Source organism: Scleropages formosus, chromosome 18 (assembly GCF_900964775.1).
Source record: "Scleropages formosus chromosome 18, fSclFor1.1, whole genome shotgun sequence".
In the NCBI taxonomy this organism is placed as follows: domain Eukaryota; kingdom Metazoa; phylum Chordata; class Actinopteri; order Osteoglossiformes; family Osteoglossidae; genus Scleropages; species Scleropages formosus.
The window spans coordinates 3,323,316-3,345,785 of NC_041823.1; the positions used below are offsets into that span (position 1 = coordinate 3,323,316).

The 22,470-nt window shown below is 42.9% G+C and overlaps 1 protein-coding gene across 2 annotated transcripts; it reads right to left on the minus strand.

Annotated features, from left to right (window-relative positions):
* Window positions 1–472: 472 nt before the first annotated feature.
* Window positions 473–20,498, minus strand: plekhf2 (pleckstrin homology domain containing, family F (with FYVE domain) member 2). 2 transcript variants are annotated; one of them, XM_018763109.2, is made up of 2 exons: window positions 20,042–20,498; window positions 473–4,049 (listed from the first exon to the last, which is right to left on the minus strand). In XM_018763109.2, exon 2 carries the CDS (start codon window positions 4,036–4,038, stop codon window positions 3,286–3,288), a length of 753 nt encoding a protein of 250 aa, XP_018618625.1. In that variant the 5' UTR covers window positions 4,039–4,049; window positions 20,042–20,498; the 3' UTR covers window positions 473–3,285. The 2 variants fall into 2 exon arrangements, with proteins under 2 accessions (XP_018618625.1, XP_018618624.1); XM_018763108.2 differs by having other exon boundaries at window positions 20,027–20,484.
* Between the last annotated feature and the right edge of the window lie 1,972 nt (window positions 20,499–22,470).

Genomic DNA, 22,470 nt, shown 5'->3' on the forward strand with positions numbered 1-22,470 from the left:
TCTTACCACAAATTGATACAGTAAAAACTGCCGTATGAATGAATAAATCACTAAAAGTAGATTAACAATTTGTCACTTTGGAGAAAAGTGTCAGCTAAATTAAGTGTAAAACCTACTGTGTTTACCGCACATTCCTCCAGCAGTGGATCACGTGAGCCACAGCAGGATTTGTCTAGCTGCTACGCGAGAGCAACGTCGCACAGGGTGCTCACACCAAAAATAAAGCTTCATCTGAGATGATACGCTGAGGCTTACGATCAGTTCTATAAACAGGACGTGCAGTGTCACAGCGTTAGGTGTACACACAGTGTTACGGATACACACATCTGCATGAGAGAACAGACAGCAGCAATTAACTGAACTTTACAAAGGCACCGTTAGGGCACTGAACTGATGACGTACAGGCGTACTGGGACAGGAACAAAACCCCAGGTCCTTGAGCACAGAGCCAGCAAAGAACACAGAGACCAAATAGAACTTGAGCAACAAATATATTTTCTCAGAAAATTAGTAGCTAAGAATAATATGCTGGGTTACATTCAGGTTAAAGCCCTTTCTCATTGTGTTTTAATCAAGCAATAAATGACAAATGACAGGCAACTCAAAGGAAAGACTAAAGCAAAAAAGGAAAAAAAAAAAAATCCATGAAAAACATCCCAATTTACTTAAGTGTTGAATGTTGAACAAACTTCAAAAGGGAACTGGGGAGAATAAGTTCTTTAATTTCCTTTAAATTGATATTGTCCCCAAAGCTACAACACCGTGTTGTTCGCTGTCAGAACAGTCCGTACCGACTTGACCTGCTTAAGATCCGAGCCACATGGACCCGCCCCCATCCAGCAGGACCTTGGACCACTCCGCCAGGCAGCTAAAAGCCAGACTCTCCACCCTCAGACACCGTGAAGATCACAGGTCCTGCTCTTCACTTGGCTCTCCTTTCTTTGAGGGTGGAGTGCTGCTGAGTCCCTGTGCAGCTTCCTAACCTCAGGAGCAAATGGGTTGGGGTGTAAAGTGCTGTTAGTAAATCCGTCGAACAAACGGGACAGGAACCAAGACACAGCCAGGACAGTAAATCTCCTCCCTACAAAAATACCACTACAAAATCGGCAGGATTGAAAATGGCAAGAAACAGCTTCAAACAACAGAAAAAACACAGAATTCCAGCCACCAGAGCACTAAAGGGAGGGGAGTGGAAACGTACACAACCCCACTGCCTATTGCTATATTACAGAACATATTGCTATTTGTCTGCACCACAAACTAAGCACAATGATGAGCTGAAGATCACCTAGATGTTTAGAGTATTGCTGTTAAAACCTGTATGATTAAATTCAGATTGCGCAGTAGTAGTCAAGTAGAATCCTACATGTGACGGCCAATACAAAGAACTAAAAATTCTCAGTTGCGTGCTGATCACACCGTTATCTGTTGTGTGAGAACAGCACTTGAAGGATAAGAGACGGAAGTCCCGTTCCATGTCAGTTCAATTTGAACACCACAAAAACAATCTGTATGTGGACTCCATCTGCAAAAATCAGCCTATAAAAGCTCAACTGACACTGATGAGTTTGAATTGTTGTTCAACAATGTCACGTCAGACTGATGCATGAATCAGCAAATTTTCAAATCTATTTGACTCAGCGTCAAACCAGAAGGACTTAGTGCATTTCAGACACGATTCTAAAGTCGACTACTAGTACTTCCCCATTTTGTGTCACCGCAGGGCCATCGTCTTGTTACAAGATTCAAGGGAGCATGACTTCCAATAAGGGGAACCTCTGCTGTATGTCAGTGTTGTCTTACTCAGCAGAGCAACGCATGTCGGGGCTTGGAATCTGGGGCGAGGCCGGGTCTTCAAAGCAGAGCACCCAGTGGTCCTCTGAGCTTCGCTGTCTGTTCACATCAAACCGTCCCTGTTCATGACAGACCGTAGCTTCTACTGACCACATGTTCCTCCGCCTCCTCCACGGTTTCACAACTGCTCGGCTCTTCTCCTTTCACTTTTGGTCACGCTGCGAAGAGCGGTGTGCAAGAAATTTTTATTAGGACATTCCTCACTGCGCCATCACCCAGCTCATCTGCTCGGCTACTACAGCCACAGGAGAGAGCTCTAAAAAGCTGCTGACCTCAGACAGGAACAAAGGACTCTTCCCTGAGCTACACTTTCTCTGTGTGTAAATGCTTTTTTTTTTTTTTTGCAAAATTAAGCTGTCTACTGGTTATCACGACCCCCCCACATACATACACAAGATCAGAGATGTTTGTTAACACCTTAAAGGTGCTACACTAAAAGTTAATCCAAACCTAACGCCATACAGAATGTCCAATGCTGTTGTAATGTGGTAAACTTGATCTTTTTAAATCCCCGCTCCCTAATTTTTTCACTAAAAACTACATACCATCTTTCAGACAAGCTGTTTTTATCCTAAGAAGGCACGATGGTGGTTAAGACCTTTTTCGAAGATTTCTGCTTTGGGTGATTGACTATCGGAATTTCACAGGGTTTTAACAAGTCTCCAACTGATTTGTCATAAGCATTAACTGCTGAGAACAGATGTGCATATAACATACAAGAAAAAGGATTTACCTGCTGAACATTGCATATTCACTAGATTTGTTTCTTACTGAGTGGATCATCTTGTACTAAACATGTCAAAACCGTATAAAGGTTGAAAAATAGAAGATTACACAGGTAAAAGTCCAGACAAAATGCACCGTGAATTCACCTGAAAGCTCTACAGTAGAAAGACACACACTGCGGAAACAGTGCTAGCATTCACGTCCCTGTAGAGTTACCAGCATTGAGGCAGGCACATGCGTTACTTAAGGTAAACTGGTCAAAGAAATACATATGGCTGAGAAAAGTAGAGTTCAACAAACAAATTCTTTAGAAAAGCAGCTGAACTTGGAGCTTGAAATTAGCAAAGAAATGCACAGTGAACTTGAGCTCATCTCCTGCTGCAGGGTCCCTTACACTTAAAAGGGTGGTGAGAGATTGTGCAGACAGAAATCAGAGCAAAAGAGGGTGGTTCACACCTCGTTTTTCAGCGCTCAGCATCCAGCCATCTTTGTCACTGTGTGACATCACCTTGCGTTCAAGAAACCTAACAATTTCATCCAAAAACCACAGATTTGGGGGGAACAACAAACAAAATCACCCATTCACACAACTGGAGTCCTCTGCTAATTTCAAGCCCTACTCTCTAAGGGAAAGTCTGGATGGTTTTTTTTTTTTTAAAAAAAAAAAAAAAAAAAATCTACACTGATGTCCCAGAAAACATCCCCTCAGTCACTGCTGTCCTCCTCTTCCTCGTCTTCAGACACGTTGCTGCCAGGAAACCTGGAAGAGGAGCGGCTGTAGGAGTCTGAGCGGGGCGGCAGGCCACCGCTCATCTGGCCCGCCGACAACTGCTCATAGCAGAACTCGCACACCCGCACCGGCTTCGAGGACTGACTGGGCAGCAGGAACTTCTTCTCCGAGCACGGCCCACACACCACGAAGCCGCATTTGCGGCAGTGGTGCCGCCGACTGACCGGTGTGAATTTCACTTTCTGGCAGCGCATGCAAACCGACGCTTCCGAGTCGGGCACCCAGACAGCGGCGTGTTCATTGCTGGGTGACTTGCCACTCTTCAGCAGCAGGTCCGACACACATTTGTTGATGTGATTCATCCACTCTGACTTCTCTGTGGCAGTTGCGGCGTACACAGCGAAGGACTTGGTAGGCGTCTTAATGAGCCAGCCATTCCGCAGCTCCCCCTCGTCCTCTACGGTGTCGATGGTCACGCTCTCCAGCGGAATGATGTGCTGCTTGTTGTATTTCTTCTTCTGGATGACAATGTTGCCATACACCAAGATATCGTTGAACAGGAAGAACTGGCGGGCCTTGGGCTTCTTGCGGCATAGTTTCGTGAGGACACCCTCTCCGATGAGCACCCGGCCAGGGATGGCCAGTGGCTGACCTGCCGCTCCAAAGCAGCCTTCCACCACTGCAATGCGCTTTGAGTTGGCCTCGCTGTTCGCCAGGCGGTCCACCATCCTGCCGTCACCTGTGACAGAGGCAGAAATGTCAACATGAGAGCATTGCAACATTAGATTTTTACAAAGCACATCATAGTGAAGGAGTAGAAATAGCAAGCTTCTTGTTCTTAACCACTATACTACTACTCTGTCCATAACTTTTGAAAACTTTCTTGGAGAAAATATGCCATTTTCACAATGCTTTCCCTATTGCTTAGCAAGGGTACCTTGAGCTCATCGTTTCTGCTCGCTTACCATTCTGCTGTTTGCCCCATACAGCACATAATAAAAACGATACGCGCGCACGCACGCACGCACGCACGCACACTTGCTGAAGCCGCTTGTCCCAAGCAGGGTCGTGGCAAACCGGAGCCTAACCCGATAACACAGGGCATAACGCTGGAGGGGGACACACCCAGGACGGGACACCAATCTGTCACAAAGCACCCCAAACAGGACTCGAACCCCAGACTCACCAGAGAGCAGAACCTGGCCAAGCCCACTGTGCCACCCCTGAAAAACAATACAGCGACTGAATCTATAATTGAACTGAGAGTATTCAGTTCAAAGAGGTGCATCAGTCTGCAATAATCACGCTTTTAGTTTGTTGGAGGAGAAAACTTTCAGAAAAAATATATTTTGAAAGGGCTGAGCAGTTTCCCGCAATTACCAAATGTACACAGTTGGTCGTACACCAAAGTACTGATAAGAGATTAAGTCTATATATAGACATACAAGAGGGTTGCAAACCTTGGCGGTAGATCCTGTTGTGCAGACAAAATAACGTATACAGTATCAAAGCTATCCTGTATACTGATAACTACAGGCTACTTTAACCTGAGAGGATTTTCCTGGGAAATCCAAATGTAGGCGACTGGGCAGACACTTCAGCGACTAATCAGTCTGGTGACTTTTCTTCTACTGTCGCCATTTAGTCTTTTCACACTTTTTCCTTACGATGTCTGATCATGCTTCTTTGTATCCTTATGTTCGCAACTCCCAGGTCTGAGCTCCCCGGACAGGGTAAACATACCAGAAAGAAAAGCTGGTCTTCCGTACCTGTTTCTGTCTTTTTGTATTGATTCTGTTTAAACTGGGGGGCAAACAGATGCTCACTCTTGGTTCTTTTTGCCTGAGGGACTATATCAGACAGTTAATAATGAAATTCTACTGTGCCAGTTCAGTATCTGCAAAGGAAAAGTGCTCAAGTACTTCAATTCCAATACATAAATACTCAGTTTTTGTACAACAAAAACTTCTGCCCCCCCAAAAAAAAAAAAAAAAAAAAAAAAAAAATTACACTGAGTGACTTGCACGTGCATCACTGAGAACTACCTGCATCTCCTACTTAATCAAGGAAGTGATAACAGAATTTTCATCTCTGGATTGAACGCATTCCATCTGAAAATTTCCTTTAAAGAAGAATTAAAACTTTGCATCTTCAGTATGAAAATGTGACAAATTTAACCCATTTCAATTATCAGTGACAAAACTTTTTTCCCCTTTTATATAATCCAGCAAGCGTGACTAGAGTTCACACTTCTATACTTTACACACATATTAATCTTACACTGCAAACCAGGAAAACTTGCTCAGCAATGGCTCAAAAGGAGTAAATACCTCACATAAAATGAAGGCCAATATTAAAAATAGAAAAGCTGATTACAGGTGGTTTTCAAATTATGATGGCATTCCATTCTGACAACCTTGTCAGAAGTGGCCAATCTGCTTATGTCCTTATGGTTTATATAAACTATTATTATTGCATGAATGGCATGTTACATAACAGGGCTCTGTTATATGCTTTCACAAATTTCAGATATACTTTAATACACCAATACAAAATATACAGCACATAACAACGTTCATGCTGCACTACTTTCACTTACATTTCAAAATTTTCTGTTTTTCCTGCATGTTTTCACTATTGAAATCATTTGAAAGCAGTTTGAATAGATTCACAAACAAAACGTTCTGTACTGTACATTGTTACTGAGTCAATAAGAAATACGGCGCATTGCAGCAGCACGGTCAATTGCAGTTATACAGCAGATGAAGCGTTGGGACTCAATATTGCTAAGGGGACTACCATTAAGTACAGGAGTCATAAGCTGCATGTAATAAACTGAGCACTACCTGTACACCAAAAAAAACAAGACCAAATATTTTGTAAGGCAAAACAAGTTTTTCTTTTCCCAGAACACCTGTGGCTGGAAGGTTTATGGCTTCAGTTTTAAAATAAAATAAAAAATTTAAAAAAAAAAAATAAGGTTGGATTTCAACAGAAATGCAGAGAATCTCATCTCATCTTCTGTCCCGCTTGTCCTAAAAGGGTCGCGGTGGCAGCAGGGAGAGCAGAGAGGCCCAGCCGCCCCTGTCCCCCGCAACTTCCTCCAGCTCAGCCTGGGGGATCCCCAGCCGTTCCCAGACCAACTGTGAGATATAATCCCTCCAGCGGGTCCTGGGACGACCTCGGGGCCTCGTCCCAGTTGGGTGTGCCTGGTATACCTCCAAAGGGAGGCACCCAGGGGGGCATCCTTATCAGATGCCCGAACCACCTCAACTGGCTCCTCTCAATGTGGAGGAGTAGAGGCTCTGCTCTGAGCTCCTCCCAGATGTCCGAACTCCTCACCCTGTCATGGATAGTGAGTCCCAACACCCTGCAGAGAAAACTCATTTCGACTGCTTGTATCCGCGATCTTATTCTTTCGGTCATCACCCAAAGTTGATGACCATAGGTGAGGATAGGGACGTGGATCGACCGGTAAATGCAGAGCTTTGCCTTATAGCTCAGCTCCCCCTTCACCGCTACAGTCCGGTACAGCGACCGCATTACTGCTGCCGCTGCTCCCGGTCTGTGGCCGATCTCACGCTCCCTTCTTCCCTCACTCGTGAACAAGACCCCAAGATACTTGAACTCCTCCTCCTGGATCGGGGCCTTGGTGTGGCGGAAGGGCTCGCGTGATCTAGGGATCTCAAGAGCTATGTCGTCCGAAGCACTATGCTACTGGTAGGGTCTCCCGAGGGGAACAGGTCTGGAGTGAAGATCCAGACTAACACGATCCAAAAACCTCCATGGAAAAAGTAAACAGGAGATTGTTTACCCTGCCTGGAATAGGGTCACCGGGACCTACCCCTGGAGCTAGGCCTGGGGGTAGTGTTCCTAGGCGAGCGCCTGGTGGCCAGGCAGCCCACATAGCCCAGCTGGGCTCAGCCTGAAAAGGCATCATGGGGGGGCCATGTGAGCCCACGACCTGTAAGGTCAAGCATTGGGGGGGGGGGGGGTCGGGTGCAACATACACCTGACGGCAGGACGGGGCGGGGTGGCGCACGGCGTCGTAGCCCCGCGTGATGGAAAGTGGCTCTTGGTATGTGGCATGAACAGAATCTGAGGAGTCTTAATGAACGGATGCAATGACTATGTTCACCTCTCAGTTGTGTGTTTTCTTAACTTTAAGTAGCAGCACTAACGCTTACAAGGAAAACAGCACAGGATGATCTCTCAATTTTCAAAGTACTACAGCAGAACAGAAAACTACACCCCAGAGTTATCAGTTCAGTGACCCAAATGAAACTAATTTCAAAGTTTGGAGGGTAGTAATATAAATAATTGATCCTGACATTAAAGAGTTAAAATCAATACAGATTGGCTTTTTTATTTGTTATGAATAATTACATTACAGTAGCTCTAAAGCCATAACCAACTCAAGAGAACTTCAGCACATACGGTAAAATTGTGAATATTAATCATAGTTTTTAAATCTATGTGCAGAGGTCCCTGAAAGTGTTACTACCAATCATTCAGGTCAAATTATTATAAAAGGGTAATGACAAGAACAGAGATTAAAAATGTCAACAGCAACTGCCAAGGAACAAGGCCGCATTGGTTGATGGGTTTCACAGTCGGTTTTAAATCAATCAGCAAACAGTAAAAGGTAACCTCCACACACTGCCACAACCTTGCGGTTAGCTGTAAATGCTTAGTATGTGAAACATATGTGAAGCACTTCAGTTAACATATGCTGACTATTCTATATAAAATTTAACTTGAAAAATGTTTAGCATGTTCTGCATTTGATCATTTTATTTTTCCCCTCATTTTCTAGTTATCTAGTTTATTACATTATAGATTTAACCAAATTTATTCTAATTTGACAAGTTATTTTGTCAACTCCTCATATTTGTTGCATTTATCATTACCAGCGTAAGTGGATTAAATACTGAATACATTTTTCCCTCCATACTGTCCCAACTTGAGATGGCCTTTGAGGAATGAAGAGCTGATTTACACCAAGAAGAATGTCTGAAGAGCTTGTAACAAGCTACTCCTCGTTTACAAATAGTACATTTTCTAAAATGACAATGCTGCTCCTTAACTGGGGCTCAAGTCATGAAGGTCTGCGCTGTGCACCACCTTTCTGTAAAAATCTCACCAAACCTCAGTCACCTCATCAAAAGTGCTTCCCCTAGCCAGCCTGGTCCAAAAACACAGCAGTGGAAACTCACTTCAACCACAAAACGCAAGATGAGCTCACATGCAGAAAGCCCACTACTGATGTGTCAAAACTCCCCAGACACCTTGTGGTCTGAAGAGAGAAGCTGACAGCCTCTGCATACAACGCTTCACGTGTTCTCAGACCTCCATAGCACTAAATGATGTCCTATTCATTTAAAAAAAAAAAAAAAAAATCTCAAATTAGACCCTAAATTCAGAGTTCCTCTGCAAACTGTATGAAAAGAAATGAACAAAATCAGAAAAATATTCATCACTTAACTGGGGGACACCAATTGTCAAACTTTGACTAACTAAAGCTTAACAAGTGTGGAGGATGATATCTTTACAAAATTGTGTACTGCCAATAGATAATCAGAGATTAAAAATTAACCACATGCATTCTTCAAACCACATTCTCTCCAAATGGTCTGATGAGATGTGAGAGGGCTGAGAAGTTTCTCAACTGACTAAGAATTTTATCATTTAAAAGCTCAGATCTTCTATGAAAACTTGAAGTGGGTCAATAAGTGGTCTGCCTGTGGAGTGCATGGTATTTGCCAACCATCAGCAAGTGGAGCAAGTAAGAGGGCAGCGGGCCATACACCCACACATGGCCATAAAGACAGAATGCTGGGAGAAGGTCCTCCAACCCCAAAATTCAGCACTGTATGACAAACCCCTTCCACTACGTGGCAAAGTTGCACCAACAGCACCACAGGATCTGTTCCTACACCAGTATGTCAATTAAGGGGTTTAAGGAATAGCTTAGTGGTTAGAGCTTCTGCCTTTGGACTCCAGCTGTAGTACCCTTGAGAAAGGTTCTTACTTCAAAATGCTCCAGTAATATTACCCAGCTGTATAAATGGGTAAATGACCAAGCAGCTTAACACTGTAGGGCACTTTGGAGAAAAGCATCAGACATTTACAGTGTGTTACTTCTGAAGAATACAACCAGAAAGGCATTAGAAACACACAAAGACAAGGCCTGTTTACCGTACATGCACGGGGCGGTGCGCTATGTGCATTAAAAGGCTATTTGCATAAAACAATAGGCTGCCTCAACATGCTACAGCTTGGCTGATTTCATCAGGCCCAACTTTAATGTCATCTGAAGAGTTGCTCTAAGTGTCAGAATGACAGGGAAACCCCCTCACATCAACCATGCCTGCGGGGGCAAGTGTGAAAAGTGAGGTACTGGACAAGACAGGCAACTCACCAGACAGCAATTGCAATCCTTAGACACAAGCGTGACTGCCGGCCAAAACCACTCCTTTGCCAAGAGTTCAGACGTTCGGCCCATTTCACATTTCGTAGCAGGGTGTCAAAGGGTTTTTTCTCCAACACAGTGAAGCTGGTCCTAATTTCATAAGAGGATGCCTTCACCCAACAAATCAGTTAACTGAAAAGTTGTTCATTCTCACTGGTGCAGGATGTCACTGACCTTTGTTCTGGCTAAAATCCCTCTGCTGTTACAAACAGATCTGCCAGCTGTGAATTTGAAATGAGCTGTAAAGGGGGGGGAAGATAACTGAAAATCAGCTAAACAAAAAGTGAACCAAAGCACTTTAAAGTCAAGCTGTCATGCTATGCTCCCAGGCTGACCAACACGTACATGCAATGGGTGAGACCAGTTCCATTACTGGTAGTACTGAGTTCTTAGAAATGCCTTCTCTCCCCACTTAAAGACACATACCAACCTCAACCTGCTGAGGACTTCCTGCTAGTTCGGCCATCTCGCTTCCAATTAGGGTGTCTGCTGAAGTCTGTCACATGTTGCAAGCACAGGAACACAGAAGAAATGCACCCTGCTTCATCCACCCACGTGGAATCATCCATGCTAGATGCAGCAGTGCTACCTCTGCTATGGGGCAGTTGATAGTACAGTGGTTAGAGCTGCTGCCTTCAAATCTCACCTACTGCTGCAACACCCCTGAGCAAGGTACTTAGCCTAAACTGCTACAGTAAAATTGATGAGCTGTATAACTGAGTAAATAACTGAAGGTACATTAACACTTCAAGTCGCTTTGGAGAAGAGTGAGCTAAATAATGTATTATACAAACCAAAAGGACATATAAATCTGTGCAACGTGACTACAGTACAGCAGGGTTATGACAATTGCATTGGGTTACTCTGGCACAACTGGTCCTTCTCGGTGGACACTAGAGCAACATTGCCACCCCCAGCCCTCTGCAGGAAGCTCCATTCTGACTTCTTCTGGACCGCTTAGCCCGACTCCTTTTTCTACAGTACTACGTGACGCCAGCCCCTTTCACATCTCCAAACTGACAGGGCTGCACCCGTACGGCCAAATGGCCTTGGCACAAGAGAGCTGTGTTTTTGTTTAACAGCGATAAAAAGTAGCCGGACACTGTTCCGCTGCTGTATGACTACCAGAGTTTAGGAGACTGTGCTGAGCATCTGTCTGCAGCAAAGGCAACAGCTGACATCTGAGAGGTGGCTGCAGGCCAGGTGCTCAAGCTACTGTGCATATGAATTATTAAATGAATAGTGGTTCTTCTCACAGGAAGGAAGGAGGAGACAAGCATTTGGAAAAGTGCAGCTCTGTTGGGTCTCCATAGCTGTTATTTCTTTTCATTATCTTTGAAATCAAGCAGGAATTCCTATCAGCTTTTACAGTACAACATTTGAAAACAACTTCCTTCCTATACCTTACAGTTATTTTTGCTTTGTGTGTTTAAGGTGCGCAACAAGACCTAAATTATGAGTCTTCAGACACTACTATTTCCAATCAAGTCCAAAAACAAAACAAGGTTTTTTTTTTTTAAAAAAGATACTTTGAGAGCTAACAATACTACAGAAATCAGTCTGAACTCTAATATGTATTCAATTTGTTTACTACCTTTAAGCTTTGCTCAAGAGTGTAAAAGATTCTTCTAAGCTGCTAACAAGTTGATGCTTAACTAGAACACAGCACGTTTCCCTGAATCCTGTATAATGAACTGTAGTGGTCCTTTAACTACAAGGCCAGAAATTCTGAATTACGGATAAATATTACACAGGGCTCACTCAAACATATTCAACCCTAACATTCAGTCTTTGAAACTTCTCATAAAAGATCATTCCCAGACAGGCAACTGAACACATGGTTTCAACACAGCAGGGAATACAATCAGGACAGAACTCAGTTTCCCACAGACATGACAGTGACCTGCGACAGCAAGCCAGGCACCCATGCTGGCATCTCCTTCCTGAAGAAACATGCTGAGTGAGCTGTTTCGATCTCTCCTTGTCCTCCTACAGCGAGGGAACCCATTTTGAAATTTAAACAAAGGAAAAGCCCTGAAAACCAAAAGACACTTTCCAACTTGGTGATTGCTCAGGTTTTCCCCAACCTCAAATGTGACATCAGCAATAACCCATAAGTTAGTCTATTCAAAGAAAATAAATGTAATGTAAATGAAAATCACAGCAGAGATCAGTAAGGAAGGTCTAAACTTTTACTCAAAAAACTTGCAAGTTAGATCAAAAAAATTATTCTATATTTCCTGTTTACTTCAGTTACCTACACATTCCTGTAACAAGACACAGGCAGGAAGAGATAAGGCTATGCATCTGGCATTTAAAATATTGAAAAGATAGGCAACATGACACTCTCCAAACCACATCCTAAAGGCAACCGGATTCAGCTTCAGCTCACAGGCAGCTTGAACACAGTGTCAAGTGACATACCTGTGAGGGCCTGAACGCTTTGAGCTACATGGTTTGCACATCTCCACATTGCATTAACTGAAACTCACATTTGCTGGATTAATCAATTTCAATTGTTAAAGTTTTTTGAAAGCCCCAATAAACACAGCAATTAAAGATAAGCCAAAAAAAACAAGATGACTAACTTGCACAATCAAATGGGCTGATTGATAGCATATTCCAAGGTGAGGTGTACAAAGAGGAACTGACGTGTGCACTACTACATGTGACTGAAAGTTTTTTTTTTTTTTTAAAAAAAAACATTTTCACTGGATGACTTCTAGCTTGTACCATGACTCAAATCAATAGAACAGTATTGGAGGAGGCTTCCCTAAGCAGACTGCATAGACAGACAAATCGAGGCAGTCATGGACTGCCAGATCAAGCTACAAATATCTGGTCACATTATACCCAGAAAGGTTTGCTAGCTCTTCAGGTCACTGCTTGCTTGCATGGTGTAAAGCAGAGTTATAAATTAACAGCTCATCCTGTTTCTCTTAACTATCAACCTGTTAGTTACCTGCACAAAATAATCTTGGACTTTTTCCATTGTTATGCTGAGTATGTGCGTTTGCAATGTCATCAACGGACACAAAAACTTGCTCTGAAACACTTCAATAAAAGTTTGTAAAAAATAACATTCAGGAACTACAGCACATTCTGCTGAAACCTCAGTTTTCATCAATACTCACTTTCGGTCAGCAAAACTCATTCATTAGAGATTTTATGTAAAAGTAAATACAAGCCTTTGTCGTTCCAAACTATCACAGGAAGAAAAACAAGAAGTGGAAAGACCCACACATATTTACCAAATAAACTCACCAATTCTTTTCAAATACACACCATTAAATTAAGGAATCTTCTTAAAGGATCCTTTTCATCACCTAAGACCAGTACAACCTAGAATAGATCTGTATACTACAGCAAGTACTAAGTGTACAAAAAAAAAAGAACACCAGTCAGATATTACACTTAGAAACTTTGCATAATACAGCCTTTACTTCACTGAAAAAGTTTTACTGACAAGTAGTCACAGACATTCACCCGTGTGTCATCATATCCAACTTTGTTACATGTAGTTACCACTTAAAAGTCTGATGAAGAAAAAAACCTTTAGTTCAGCAAAAATTAAAGGATGTGTACTAAGTGGCTGGAATTGTGTGAAACAGATCACTTTAAAAATGCACACACATATATACATAACTGGTTAACCAAACCTCACTGTCCAAGTGAAATATGGCACCTGGCTTGGTGAAATGTGACTGAACATCACTATACATGATGGAGTCATCGTACCTTCGCCAACGAGCTCTGACCAGCACCACTCAAACGACAAAGACCTTCACAACATTGACTGAATGGTACAAGACACAACTGAACCAAACTACATGGATCAGCAGGTAGTCTGGTATTTTATTTGCCGCCTTCTGCTTTTGGGGGGGGGGGGGGGGGGAGATCCTGGTCCTGCTGTAATACTTTTGCGCAAGGAACTGATGCAGTAAAAGTTAACGAGCTGTATAAATATGTAAATATCATAAATAAGGCTGAAAAAAGTAACTCAAAATCCTCAATTCAAATTTTAAGCCTTAAGAACATGTTCCATCTACACACGCAGACACACAGAGTGCTGCTTTGAAGTATGCAAACCCTATACTGATAGTCATTCTTGTATGAATTATTAAAACACAATCTAAATATTAAGTCTTGAAACAAACTTATAAAATGAATGAATGATTGATTTACACACCTGATTCCACTTACCTACTTTGTTTAACCAAAGCAACTTGTGGTTCACTTATTTCTACACCTGCACTCCTTCCGTTTTTCTACTACACGCATGATCTCCTCCAAAAACATATATGGAATTGGTAATTATACACCTATTATGTGAGATGAGAAAGACTGCTTCTCATTAAATAGTTTCAAGGTAAAACTAACTGACAGAAGGGGTTCATATGCTTTCAAGTAAAACTGTACATACATTTCATTATGGAACAGTAAACAGCAGAGCACGCAGATGGTAACTCCTGTTGCGCTAAGAGCTGACACTATCGACATGATATAACCGAGATATAGGTTCTTTTTTTTTTTTATTTTTTATTTTAAATGAGCACTCTCAGTATCTGCGCTCCACACTCTAGCCCGGTTGGTCGCGGTAAGGCACCTTTCATTGGTCTGCCAACTGGCCCAGCATCTTCTACGTGTACAGCATTGGTTTTTTTGCCTCAAATAAATACCCGAAATCCTTTCAAGAAATACTTTATTGTTCATTGAAACCACATGCATTTGTAACACATCATTCGTAAGATGCACTTAAATATTTGTACTTCTGAAATTCAAGATGCACTACTTTCTACTCTCTAACTAGGAATGAAAAAAATATACAAAATGTTTAAGTTTATACATGCCTTAGCTTTTGGTTGCACTGTAACTGTAATTTTAAATATATCTTTGGTTATTTATTGGATTTCAGTAAATATGTTTTCTTTGAACCTCAAAGTGTAAGTAATATGACCCTTAATGGCTAAACAGTTTGGACTTCATATTTTTGAATCAAAAGTATGCCACTTAAATAAAGATGCTGATTTCTATAAACTGCTCAAAAGACTTGCCACTATTTTTCCTCATATATTGTATTGCCATTTAATAGAATATAAATGTATTTTTTCTAGTTACTTGTCTAACTAGACTCTTGGTTCCCTTCGCCCTCTTACACATGTAGACATTCACCTTCACATACAGCGTTCTACAGCACTGAAAATGCTGCGTAGATAAGGAGACTGCATGCTAACGCCTTATAACTTGTAGCTAACGATATGTAACTTTCTAATCACAAAAAATGAATGGGTATTTTCTGTTTCGAACTGTAATGGATAACATTGCAGAGATCTGCAAACCAAAATGCAATATATGCTCAGAAGTCATCAGGTAGCACAAGCCTATATCAACATCCAGAAGTAGGCCGCTTAACTACTTTGTTAATTTAGGCTCATATCTTTTTCTTGATTTCTTTAATGATAAGTTGTCAGGTCAAGCGTAAAGGATGTGGTGTAACCCAGCTGCAATGTCTTGCACCTCTGCTGTCAGACAATTTGTAATTTAAACCAAGCTTAAATATCACAAGTAAGTAGGACACCAACTGCCAGCTGGTGACCAGTTCAACCACATAAAACAAAACATTCACAAGTATCTATGGAACAAATAACTAACTAAATGCCTCAAGACAAAGAACACATTTAGAGAAATCTAAGCACTAGAGCTCCAGTCTCATGCAGGCGTGTCACAGACCATGCAGCAGAGGAGACAAACACTATGAGACTTAAGCTCGGGGGTCTCCACCTAAATACATTAACGAGTGCAGCTTTGGACTATGCTCTCTTATGGAAGTTGCTTCCAGTGTTTCTGTCCTTGAGCAGGCCCAGTGGAGGAAGTGCCGTCACAGGATTTGACCACAAGTCCAAATTCCAGAGGGCATCTGTTGCTGTACCTCTGACAGACAATTGTTTTGAGACATACATTGCTCCATAAATGTGTGAAATATTACACCGTAAGATTGCAGTTGCTGAGAATAACAGGCAAATAAGTGACACATTTGTCTATGATACGAGACATTCTACATTTGTAACTACTCACTAATATAACATATGATGTAGATATGTAACGGCTAAGCTTTAAGAAATTTTTTTCAGCTTTTGCAATTGGTAGAAGTGTCCCACAGCCACACTTCACCTGTGATAAGTACTCCATTGCAACAGAAAATCCTATGTACACAAAGACAAAAATGGACGCACATAAATATGCCAAACTCTCCATTTCCGCAAGAATGGCACTGTGGAAACTATGCCCTGTGTGGAAACTCATTCTTTATGTGGCTCTAGTAAACCAAAGGTCAGTGAAAAAAATATTGCAACTTCTGCTGAAAAATCATGAGTAGGAGCCCTGTAGAGGAGTAGATGCCAGGTTCTAGTGCTTGTAAAAGAGATTTATTTGTCAAACAGCAGTCAACCCCAAAGAGCAATGCTGTAACATCTCCAGACAATGCCAAAAGCCCTCTGAGCCATGACGATCTAAGCACTACGCCAACAAAACTAGTAGCAGAGAAGAGATGAGAAAACAAAGACAAAAAAGGAGTTCTCCCTGTCGCACAAAAAAAGCACAATCCATGATGTGGAGAGAGAGGAGAGAAGGAGGAGAAAAAGAAAAAAAAAAAAAAAAAAAACCAACCCAGGAATAAAAACCCACATAAAAGCTCACTTTAAAAGCCAGCCAGAAAACAGCCTCTTTTATGGAAAGTGAGAAATCGGCTCACAACCCGTTTAAATTGCTTTCAAAAGATACTAGTGGGAGACAAACAGCAGCAGCAAATGAAAAAGAATGTCCTCAGTAAAGAGACAAAACTTAGTAATACACTTAGGTAACAAAGACAGACACACAGATGGGGAGGGGGGGTGAGGCAGACAAACAGATGGAGGGGATGGGACACATACACCAAAAAAGCAAAAAAAAATCTCAGCCAAAAATGTTACTGCTTAATCATGGAAGACAAACCTCCAATATGTTGTAAAGTTGACACCTCTGATCTGTGAAGGTTGTGCTACTTGATCTGGTCACAGCTCATTCATTCACATCCATTCAGACAGTAAATTTTAATTAAAAAAAAAAAAATTCAGCTGCCAATAGGTCACAAGGTCTAAGGCAGTCACAGCAACACAACACTTTTAAACCATGTTAATTTTCAAATAGGTTTCTTCACACTGAACTGATCACCAATTACCATGAATAGCCCATAACAGTAAATACGACTGAACGATTTGTAAAACTGATTTTTGTAACTTTAGTGAAAAAAGTAAAACCATTTCACTGTACACTTTTTCCTCTCTGCAATCCCTTGCTTCTCAAATGCAAAAGGGTCTCTCCCCCAAAAAATATGTCAACACATCTAATATTTTGATATATAACATGAAGTCACCCTTGTGCAATTACACTCCGAGACACAGTGACCGAACAACAGGAAAGCCGCTTCCTTCAATTTCTAAATTAATTAAAATGAAGCCAGAATTTTCACCTAGGCAAAATCCAACCTCACGGTCCAAATAAACACAACTTCTTGTTAGTACTCACACACATACACTGGCTGTAGCCGCTTGTCCCAAGCGGGGTCGTGGCGAGCCGGAGCCTAACCCGTCAACACAGGGCGTAAGCCTGAAGGGGGAAGGGACACACCCAGGACGGGACGCCAGTCCGTCACAAGGCACTCCAAGCAGGACTCAAACCCCAGACCCGCTAGAAAGCAGGACCCGGCCAAGCCTGATGCGCCGCTGCACCCCCTTCTTGTTATTACTGAAACAGCAAATTATATGCAAATATGAAAAAACTAAATTCACACACTTGACCAAAAAGAACTGACTGACATCAGAACTGGTAATCAAGACTGCATTTAAAAACTAAAATGATGGCATGTGTATGTAAATGACCAGACTTGTGAAAATTCTGATACTTAAATTCCAACATAATATTTTGTTTAAATATGCATGCTTTTAAGACTTCTAAAAATGCAGAACCAAGTCACTTTGACAGTTCCCTTGCAATTTTAAATCCTGTCAATTATATGTAGAGTGCATCTTCAGACAGATATTTGTATGAACTTGAAATCAGGCATGTTACGCATAGCAGCTCAGCATTTCAGAAGCTCCCTGGATTTGTGATGTAAAAACACCACTTATAAAAAGTGCTTTCTACTTAAGCAAGGTATAAATAGAGTATGCCACAGCCAGAGCCAGAGATTATGTAATTTTTGGACAATTAGTCTTATACGGGACAGTGTCTGACTTCTATAATTAAGCAAGCTTACTGTATGTATGATTCAAGATTAATCGCATTTAAAACACAGGATCCTCTCCATGATGTAATGTTTCTGGTAGGTCACTTCAACTTGAAAATTAAATACGTACAGAGTTCAAACTAACTTTGTCCAAGGACAGGAAGCACTATAACCAACAGTTTATTCTGCACTGGGGCATAAAGCAATGTTCTGTATATAGTAACTTTATGCCAGTATCATGGTATGTATACTCCAACAGCACTTGTTTCTCCATCTTCCAAGGGTTGGTACCTTCAAATAAGGAGTCTCAGAAAGACACCCATCCACTCCACATGTGGTTTGTTTATCAGACAGCCTACATGAGATCCAGCAAAAAAAAAAGGTTTTTCGATACATTGCTACAATTTCTATTAAGGTGTCCATAAATATCATTAATTTAGCTGACCTTTTTATCAAAGTGACTTACAACATTAGTCTACCTACACTTATTCACCAGTTTATACATCTGGGTAATTTTTCTTGGGGCAATTTCAGGGTAAGTACCTTGTTCAAGGGTACTACAGCTGGAGGTGAGGTTCAAACCTGTCACCTTCGGATATGATGAGATACTTTTTAATGTATGTATATAGAGTAGACAAAAATTAATAGCTGGGTCTCAGGATGTTATAGTTTAGCACTGCAATAATCCCACTAGTAATAGTGCATATGTACACCACACAGCACTTATGAAAGGGAGCTGAGACAGTAATAAGTGGCTCCACAGCTCAGGGCAAAAGGTCAAATGTTTGCTCTGCTGCAGCATCTTTACAGTTTGTCCACAGAGGCCCAGTGACAGAAAAGCCTCTTGACAGACAGACAACACAGGATACCATCTGAGAGCACAACTTGCAGAAGTAACTCCTTGCCCTGAGACAAAATTAGAGACACGGCCAGGTCAAAGATGAGCGAAGACAACATTAAACAGACAAACAACAGCCAGCGCGTGCACACACACTGTGTAGTGGCGTTAACAGAGGACTGTGGTCTGCTAACTAAAATTTTATGATTATTATTAATATATGACTTGGCTGACGACTTTGTCCAAGGTCACCTGCGCCAACGTGAGCCGGATTCGAACCCAGGGGCTGCGAGGCACCAGCGCTACCCGCTGCACCACCGGCTTGACGCTCACCGTGCGCAACCTCGTCAAGAGTTAAAAACACGCGCGTACTAAGGGTGTTGGTTGGTGGACACGCGCCCGCCTCCCGCAATAATATCCACGCTAAACGACCGCTGCACCTCCACCCCCCGCGCGCAAATATCTTTTTCACTCCACTGCTAGTACTATTGTTGACACGACTGTTTCTGCTGCTGCTGGTTCCCCAACACCTGACTGCCTGCCTGCCTGCTACGCCGCGAACTAAAACGGAACCACAAACTTTCCACAACAACTCGCGTTAGGTCGGTTAGTCGTACTACTAGCTCCGCCAGTACAGTACTACTAGTCACTAGCGGAAAGGCGGGTGAACCCGAGCCGGACTAACGAGTTTCTACCTGCCTGGTGGTGTGAGGAAAACACGGTCGCCGGTTGGTCGGTTCTGCTCTGCTCCCCTGGTGACCAGTCGGACGACTAGTTCGCCGGAGGAGGGACCGCTTGAGCGTCCCGACTCCCAGCCCAGGGTCTAGCGAACGGACGGGCCGAATGAAGCGGCGCCGTGGGACGGAAAGGGTGACGAGCCGGATTACTGCAGCCGCTCGGATCGCCTTTCCTGACGTCTCAGATGGGCCGCCAGGCAGCCTGCGAACCGCCACCACAACGGTTCTTTTTCCGCGCATTTTAGCTCTTTCACCGCTGAGTGTTCGGCCCGTCTGAGGCGTCTCAGCGGCCGGAACCGAGCGAGACGCAGTCGCTCCCAAACAGCCGCTTCTGCTCGTCGGTCAGGTCTGGAACGTTACTTAACTTACGAGCGACAAACCGCGGATTTAGGAGCCGGACACCTACCTGGCCTTTTCTCACCTCAGCCGGCTACTTCCACTTAACTTTTGGATAAAAATAAAAAAAAATAAAAAACTTTCACTCCTTCCAACGAAACTCCCGACTCAACGGCCCGTCGCCCCCACCCTCGCGACTGCCTCGCGCAAGCCTATAGCTCGCGCCTGCACGCCCCGCGCACTGCTGACAATATGGCTCCGTTCGCGTTCGCTGCGTCAGGCGCGGGGAGGGAGGAGGAGGGGTGGGGTGTGCGCGCGCACAATTTGGGGGGTGTCCCGGAACGTTCCGGATTAACAGGAACAAACAGGAACAGGGATGAGCGCGTGAGAGGTGACAGCGCGCGTTGTTTTTCCGAGTTCCGAAGAAGTGCGTCTCCCTCGTGCTTCCACCCAATGGCCGCGCGCTGCTTCGTCCCGGGAAGTCGCTTTCCAGGCGTTGCGCCCGCCCACGCGCAGCAAAAACGGGAGAAGCTCGCGCTGGAGTACGGACAAAAAAGTGATTTTTTTTTAAAGAAGGAGTATCATCAAACGGCCCTTACTAACGTCACGCGGAGTTTCAAAAGAGATACCGATTTCTTTAATGCAAATAAATAGCAAGATGTTTGTGGACGTTTGTGCTTATAAGTACACTTATTTACAAAGTTTGTTTGTTTGTGTGCACGGAGGAGCAGCGGGTAGGGCTGTTGTCTCACAACACCGGGGTGGTGCAGGTGTGGACGTGCGTTCGATCCCCCCCTCACTCTCGGTGGAGTCCGCATGTTCTGCAAGTGTTTGCGCAGCTTTCCTCCGGGTGCTCCGGTTTCCCCCACAGCCCAAAGTCATGCTTTCAAGTGAACGGGTGACTCTAAATTGCCCATAGTGTGTGTACGAGAGAGTGTGGGGCGCATTAAAAGCTATTTAGAATAAATAATAAATAAAGCTGCAGTAAGACAATAATGAGACTTCTAAAAACGTCAGTGAAATTATGAAAAGAATGATTTTGCATTTCGTTTATTTCACCATAATAAGAACCCCCAACCTATAATAAAATCATCTCAAATGTAAATTTTAAATGGAAAGTCAGGTTTACACACTTTCACAGTTACCCCAGAAGCAAAGTGTGTCCTGTTGTCACACAACTCGAATGTGTGACGCAATTAAGTAGAAAACAGAGAAAAAGAAAGAAGTGAAAGAGGAAAAGAAAGAAAGAAAGATATAGACAGAGAGCATAACACAAAGGCAGACAACAAAACTTCAACAAACGTTTTCAACACACTTAGAAAACCCAAATGACCTCATTCCTCATGTTAATTTATGCTTAAGTCGGTTTCTTTGTAGTGATCTCATCTGAGTAATGAACTATTTCAAGGTTCATTGACTGTAAGTAAATCATTCATCAAATTCAAAGTGATATTTTACCAGTTCCTCTTGATGTAACTTTGTGAATATTATCCCATGTAAATTTATAAAGATTCTCTTTCTCTTTCGCTCCTCTGCCTTTTTTCTTTGGCCGTCAAATTCCACTCCGCTTGAGAATTCAGTTTTGCTCGTTTCCCACTTTTGTGTTACTGAAGCGCAGTTCTTACTTGAACCAGTGTGGTTAAAAAAATAAATAGAAAAATAAATAAATACACACACATCATCTGAACCACTTGTCCCCTAGAGAGTCTCAGTGGAGCCAGAGCCTAACCCAGCAACATAGGGTGAAAGGCCGGAGGGGGAGGGGACACACCCAGGACAGGACGCCAGTCCATTACGAGGCACCCCAAGCGGGACTCAAACCCCAGACCCACCAGAGAGCAGGATGAGGTCCAACCCACAGCGCCACTGCACCACCACACCCTCTTCCAATAAATAAATAAATGAGGGAAATTGTAAGTTGCTTTATATACAAGTGTTTTGAAGCTTCAGATCAGCAGTAATAATTCAGTTTTGATCTGATGAAAATAATTACCATTTAGAAAATGTACAATTCTAAGGCTTCTTGCTACGAGGCCAGGAGCTCCAGCAGATTAAACAGGGTCCTTCTTCGCCTTTCGTCGTTTTTCCTGCCTACAGATAGGACATTAATCATTATCCGAACCCAGGGCACCATGCGCTTTGCCCCCTGTGACTCGACTGTTACATAAGCGAAGCTGCCTTTAAACAGTTAAAAATAACCCAGCTTAGCAGGGTCTGCCCTTGCTCACCAGCGGATAAATCAAAGGAAGTGAAACTAGCGTGACAGCAGCCAGGATCAAACCCATCCAGCTATAATCGGCGCAACTTACCACGCAAGAGCATTAGTAAACACGGTTAAGACTCGTGTCCTCATCCGAACGGACCAATCAGGTTCCTCCGCTGTTGCAGGTGAGTTATGTCATCATGTGGCTGAATGCGATCTGTGGTCATTCGGGAACAATCAGCGAACAAAGGTGTAAAATCTTGAGACTCTGAAGTGACTTTTTGCTTTTCTGCAAAGTTTTGCATAAGGAC